Raw genomic sequence first — 6,170 nt, forward strand, 5'->3', positions numbered from 1 at the left:
GGACTTGGAGCAAAGCTGCCAAGATAGGAAGCGTAGGAACACATGGGGCAGGCTGGGGTGAATGGACCACTGTGAGGGGATAGGTAGGGACAGGGGCAAGGTCCTGCAGGGCCTGAATGCTTTGAACTATCTCCAGAGGGCTGGGGGAGCAGTGGAAGGAACACCATTTTCATCAAGGATTCCAGAAAGATCCCTCTGATTGCTGTGTGGACTGACTGCTGAGGGGACTGTGGCCAAGATGTGGGTAGAGGCGATAGAGCCTGAACAGCTGAGGTTTGTAGAGAACAGTAAAGGTTCCTATCTGCTTGGTCTCCTCCTGCAACAGGGAGTTCACTACTTCTTGGGCAGAGAAAATTCTTCCCTATGCTGGGCTCAAGCGTGCCTTCCGAGGGTGATGGGTGGTGCGGGGACTGGGAAGGAGATGCCGTTCACTGGGCTAGGGGTACTTAGGAGCACAGAGGCTTAGGGGAAAGTTTGGGACGCTGAGTTCGACCTGAGTGGCTTGCTGAAGAGGTTCTGACCTCTGTTTGACTGACCTTGACCCCCAGGGCAAGACTGGAGTATTGCCTTCTGGGGTACTCTGGCCAGGTTAATGACATCCAGCCGGGCACCCTGGGTATTTGTGGCCAGACACACTGAAGTTCCTCATCTGGCCCCAGAGAAAGAGCAGAGTAAGCAGAGAGATATTTGCACAATTGGCAGTTTGGGGCATATGTTTTATTTTTTTATATATAAAAGGCAAAAGGGCACATATGTTGAGTGGAGGATTAAAGAAATGAGGACCCTATTTGGACTGGAGTCCCAACCCCCACCTCTAAGTCTGTAACATTTGATATATATATGTATTTAAAAAAAAAAAAAAAGCAAACCTGAAACTTATGACCTGGACTTATGACCCCCTCATGCTTAGATCATGCCAGAAACGAATGGCTCCTACTTAATGTAAAGTCAGAGCTCCAAATCTGGGCTGCGACACCCCTGCCCCCAACTCTACCCATACTCTCACCCCACCTCCCCCAAAGCCAGTAGAAGCCCCTCTTAGATAAAAGGGCAAACACATGCATATTTGTATATCTGGATTCTCCTCCTAAAACATGCACACCCCTGACACCTCACCCACAGATGCACGTCACCTTTCCCCTGTTTCTGGGCTAGAATCCTGTCACAGTTCCTTGCTCCGAACATCTGGGAAACACACACACACACACGTACACAAGTGCACACACACACACACATCTGCTATCCCATTCTCTCCCTTTGGAAGATGTGTTGGCCCTGCTCCCTGTCCCACCACAGCTTAAGAACAGTGGCCTGAGGTCCTGTTTGGGCAGGGTCCAGTAGAAAAATCCCAAAGGGGGCTGCTGGGGGTCGACAGGGACCCCGTCGCTGGCAGGGGCTTAATAAGGGAGGCTTCTAGAGAGCTGTCCCTGCACAGTCAGTAAAAGCTCAAGAGAGGGGTGAGCGGCGGGATAGTTCCTGCCCACTCAGATCTGCTCCTTGTGCTTCACGTGGGCCAGCTTCACGTTTTCTTGCTCGGTGGAGGGAGGGGGCTGCTCCAGGTGGCAGCCGATCATGAGCTGGTACACGAAGACACCCGCAATGGAGCCCAGGAGCGGGGAGACGATGGGCACCCACCACCAGTGCCGGCCGGTCCTAAGGGCGCAAACACACACACGGTGAGGGGTGGCTGGGGGCAGAGGGAGAAACAGGCTGGGGCGAGCTGGGGTGGGGCTGCACTCACGTGAAGACCTCGGAGCCCCAGCCCGCGATGGCAGTAAAGAGGCGGGGGCCGAAGTCACGGGCGGGGTTGACAGCGTAGCCAGAGTTGAAGCCCATGGAGGTACCGATGACTAGGACCACCAGGCCCACGGTGAAGGCCTCCAGGCCGCGGGGGACAGGGTTGTTGTAGGGGTCCACGATGGCCAGCACACACACGATGAGGGAGGCGGTGCCGATGAACTGGGGCGGGGCGGGGGAGGACAGGCTGAGGAGCAGCTCCCGCCCTGCTCTCCACCCTCTGCCCCCATTCCTGCCCTCCAGCCTCCCCCCGAGCTTTCAGTCTCAGTCACCTCCAGTGACAAGACTGCTCTCTAGACCAGTGGTGCTCGGATTGCACACAGTAAGAATTCCCTAGGGAACCGGGAAAGGTAGACGCCTAGGATTTTCACCATGGCTCTGACTGGCCCCCACACTGAGAAAATTTGCTGGTGAGAAAGAGTCGTGCAGCCCAGCCCGCCCATGAGCAACCCAGGGCAGCTTGGTCCTTCTGCCTGGGTTCGCCTCACATATTCCAGCCCATACCTGGTCGAAGAAGCCGTTGACCATGTCCAAGTGTCCAGAGGGGTAGGTAGCAAAGATGCCCGCTGTGCCGTTGGGGCCTGAGACTATTAGCTCGTTGTTGGCGAAAGCCCAGATTGCATCTGGTGAAAGGTTAGGCCCAGAGTGGGTGAGGGCAGAGGCCTGAGCCCAGCCTCCCCTCTCAGGCTGAGTTCTCCCCTCCCTCTCAGGGGCCCGGGGTGAGGATAATCCTTGCTGAAATACTCTGGAGATGGAAGAAAGTGGGGTGGAGGGCCCAAGACTCGAGAGTCTGTTGTTGCCCAACTCGTTTCCCTCCCCTCGCGCCCCCGACCTGGGGCCTCTGTGTGAATGGCAAATGAGTGAGTCATGAGTCCAGGGCCTGGGCAGGCCCCTGCTGTCTGTCAGGCGAAGGCCTGGTGCCAGCAGGACCAGAGGAGAGAGGATGAGGGAGAGGGAGGAGGGCAGGATGGGGGATGCTCACCGTAATACAGCCCAAAAACGATCCCAGCGCCCAGGAAGGCGCCCAGCGTCTGAGCCAGGGCGTAGATAGGCAGCTTGATCCAGGGCTCGCGTGCCAGGAAGCACATGGCAAAGGTCACAGCAGGATTCAGGTGGGCCCCTGGGCAGAGGGGAGATGGGACCTGTTAGCCATACCCGGCCACAGCGGGGAGGCCAGGGCCCCCGACGTTTCCTCCCTCCGTCCCCAACTCTGGCCCTGGCAAGCAGGGGTGCAGAGAGAGAAGGGGTTCTTGCACAGGTGGTAGGTTGGACTATGTCACAGGCTAACTGATAATCTCGGATTCCAAGGTAAGAGTCAAAGTTCAAAACGTCAAGTTCCAAAGGGTCCTTTCTTTCTCCACCCTCTTCTCCCTGAGGCCGTAGCTATGTCCTGCCCTGGAGAATGCACCCCTCCACCCCATTCCCCAGAGGGACACCTGGTGAGAAGGCCCTTGAGGGGTGAGAACCGAGTGTGGTTAAGGTCTTACCGGAGACCTGGCCGGCGATGAGGATGCCCAGGGTGACGGCGAAGCCAAAGGCCAGGTTGATGGTGAGGAAGCCACCATGGGTGCCTCGGCTGAGCACGACCTGAGCCACAGAGCCACAGCCAAACATCTGCGGCAGGAAACAGAACGAGGCAGGAGGGTGAGGCCCTGCTGCCAACCAGCAATTCCCACTCCAGAGAGAAGGGGTGAAGCCATAGCCTCCACGTCCCACCGTCAGAAGGACTGGAGGCCCTTCCTAAAATCCAAGCCCAAACCTTCCTGCTGCAAGCGTACCCCTCAGAAGAAGGAGAGGGGTCCTGCCAAACTCAACATGCTCCACTACAACAGAGCCCTGTGGATGGGAGAGACTGCGCCCAGGAGCCCAGGATCCTGGGTTCCGCAGCCTGCTTGAACTATCTCCACGGAACTGACTTGATTCCCAGCAGGGGTAGGGTACAGGGGCCTGGCTCATTCAGAGAGTCCTGTCCTACTGGGTTGTTAAGGATTTTCATTATCATCCCTCAGAAAGGCCAAAAGATAGTGGGGAAGTCAGCAGCCCCACTGCAGGGCAAAGGTGTACAGGCAGGTGAGAGCAAAGGTCAGAGATTGTGCGTGAGTGTGGGGGGTGGGGACAGCACCTGGGGGTCTGGGGCACCCTGCTTGGCTTGGCAGGCCCTGGCCTCTGCTCCTGGCCTGCCTGTGGCCCTGACCTGGCTCTGTCCCAAGAGGCCTTGGAGGGAGGGGCTGTCAGAGCCAGTTCCACCACTTGGGGCTGGTCTTCCTCTTCCTTTCTTCCCTCCCCCGTCTCCCCGGCCAGCTCCCTCCCCACTCACACCAGAGAAAGGGGCCACTCTTACCCCAAAGCCAGCCCCAGGCCTGCCAATGCAGGCCATAGTACCCCAACCCATCGGGGTGTGCAGGCAGGCCCTCACCCACAGCTTTGGGGTCCTGCGGGCCTGGCCCCTCCTTCGCTGGAAAGCCCTGGAGTTTCTGCTTTTCCCTGACACCCGATGCCTCCCACCCACCTGGGCCTGAAAGCCTTCTCCACAGACATAACACCCTCCTTTTGTGGTCTAGCATAAGCCATATAATCCTGGGGCAAGGGTGAGGAAAGACTGCTCCTTTGGGGGGAGAAGGTGTGCTGAGGCTTGGGAGAGGATAAGGAGGCCTCTTTATACATGGAAGACACCCTCCCCTGTCCTGGCTGCCCTAACACTGGGGGCTGGACCCAATGACTCAAGTGGGCCGGGGTGCACTCAAAGCTCTGAGCAGAAGGGTGATAGGCACCTCCCCCCATGCCCACCCTGGCTCAAGGGAAAGGGGGTGGCAACAACTGGCAGGGCCACTGATCTTGTGGGGGGGCTGTGCATAAAGTTACCCACCCTGAGTCCCGCTCTCCCAAACAAGAGGTGAGTCTCAGACCTCCTCTCACTGCGGAGCCTGCTCCATCGCTGCTGCCCCTTTGGGCGGGCTAGCCCCAGCCCTGCTTGCCCACTGAAACGCTTCCTAGCTCACAGGGGGCTGGCTGGTCAGTCTTGCCCAGGGCGGGGGGGCAGGTAGGAGCGGGGTAACTCACCCACCCAGAGCAAGGGAGCAACCAAACCCAGAAGTAAACCAGGGGCAAACAGGTGTAACCACATGAGCGGTTAATAACTCCTGAGAGTAACTGGGACAGGAAATGGAAACCTGTAACTGGTGTGTCCGCCAGACCCAAGAAGTGCAAACAGAGTCACCCAGGAACAACCCAGGGGCAAAACTGGCATAACCAAGGAGTAATTGGGACTGAGGAGTAACCCAGACCGGGGAAAGTATCCCGCTCAGGAAACCCGCAGAATAACTGAGAGGCTGGGGAGTTTCCCAGAGTGCCAGCAACCTCTGCGCAGAGGCTGACAGCATCTGTCTGGGTAACCAGTAGGATCTAGGAGATGGTCAGCACAAGGGGAGCAACTTTAGAGACACCACATCCTCTGTACTCAGGGCCCAGTTTCCTTCCACAGCCTCCTACCTTCAGGAGGCTCCGTTCTTACCTTTGCTGTTTGGAGCCCGCCTGGCCTCCGCCCTCTGCCCCCACCCACGGCAAACTGTCTTCACTTCACTGCAACTTTTGGACTTTCTGAGGCTTAATTATTCATTAGAGGCCAAATAACCTAATAGGAGTCCATTTGCCTCTCACTGCCTCCCAAGCTGGCAGAAGAAGGGGCAGGAGGTCCCAGGGGGCAAAGTGACCTCTCCACCCAGCCTGGGGGAGGGTACAGATCACGGCTGTCACTGCGGAGTAACAGCTGTCATGCCGGCAAGAGTCAGAGCCTCAGCGATGGAGTTGGGGCTGTGGGGGAAGAGGGCTCCGGCGGGGGCCAAACACAGCCCCTTTGCTGAACAGAGGCATTGGGGAGTGTGAGGCTGGAGGGAGAAGGGCTTCCCCGACACCCTCCACTCACCACGAGGATGAGGGTCCCCAGGCACTCGGCCAGCGCCTGGCGTAGCAGCCGGTAGCGAATGTGGAGCATCTCCCCGCAGCGGGACACCAGCTCCTTCTGTCGGCCCATGGCGGGGAGCAGGCGGCGGCGGGGCAGGGGACTGCGCGGCGAGACGGGAGGGCGGCGGGCGCAGGAGCGAGCTGCGGCCGCGAGCGGTGGGTGGCGCCCTTTATAGGCGCGCGGGAGGCCCGGGCCCGCCCCGCAGCCCCGCCCCGCTCGGGGCGCGAGAGGGGTCGCCGGAGCCGCCCTGCGGGGGACGGTCCGAGGGGTGCGGGCGGCGCCGGTGAGCAAGGAGCTGTGGGGTGGGGTGGGGTGGCCCTCGGAGGGTACCTAGGGGGGAGGGAGGTCATAGCCCTGTGGCCATTCCAGCCACGGTGGGGTGGGGGAAGACCTGCCCTGGCTGGACCCAGGA

General features: G+C 59.1%; 1 protein-coding gene across 1 annotated transcript; it reads right to left on the minus strand.

Annotated features, from left to right (window-relative positions):
* Nucleotides 1-695: 695 nt before the first annotated feature.
* Nucleotides 696-5,896, minus strand: AQP3 (aquaporin 3 (Gill blood group)). Its single transcript, XM_004478196.4, has 6 exons — nt 5,720-5,896; nt 3,285-3,411; nt 2,780-2,917; nt 2,302-2,420; nt 1,742-1,959; nt 696-1,653 (listed from the first exon to the last, which is right to left on the minus strand). Exons 1-6 carry the CDS (start codon nt 5,825-5,827, stop codon nt 1,485-1,487), a joined length of 879 nt encoding a protein of 292 aa, XP_004478253.1. The 5' UTR covers nt 5,828-5,896; the 3' UTR covers nt 696-1,484.
* Between the last annotated feature and the right edge of the window lie 274 nt (nt 5,897-6,170).

The sequence above is a fragment of the Dasypus novemcinctus genome, chromosome 8, assembly GCF_030445035.2.
Source record: "Dasypus novemcinctus isolate mDasNov1 chromosome 8, mDasNov1.1.hap2, whole genome shotgun sequence".
NCBI classification, from domain to species: domain Eukaryota; kingdom Metazoa; phylum Chordata; class Mammalia; order Cingulata; family Dasypodidae; genus Dasypus; species Dasypus novemcinctus.

Coding starts and splice junctions, on each gene's coding strand:
- AQP3 (XM_004478196.4), bottom strand. CDS start 5,827: ATGGGCCGACAGAAGGAGCTGGTGTCCCGCTGCGGGGAGATGCTCCAC. Junction 3,412..5,719: donor TGGGGACCCTCATCCTCGTG/GTGAGTGGAGGG, acceptor TTCCTGCCGCAG/ATGTTTGGCTGTGGCTCTGT. Junction 1,960..2,301: donor TCAACGGCTTCTTCGACCAG/GTATGGGCTGGA, acceptor GCCCCGCCCCAG/TTCATCGGCACCGCCTCCCT.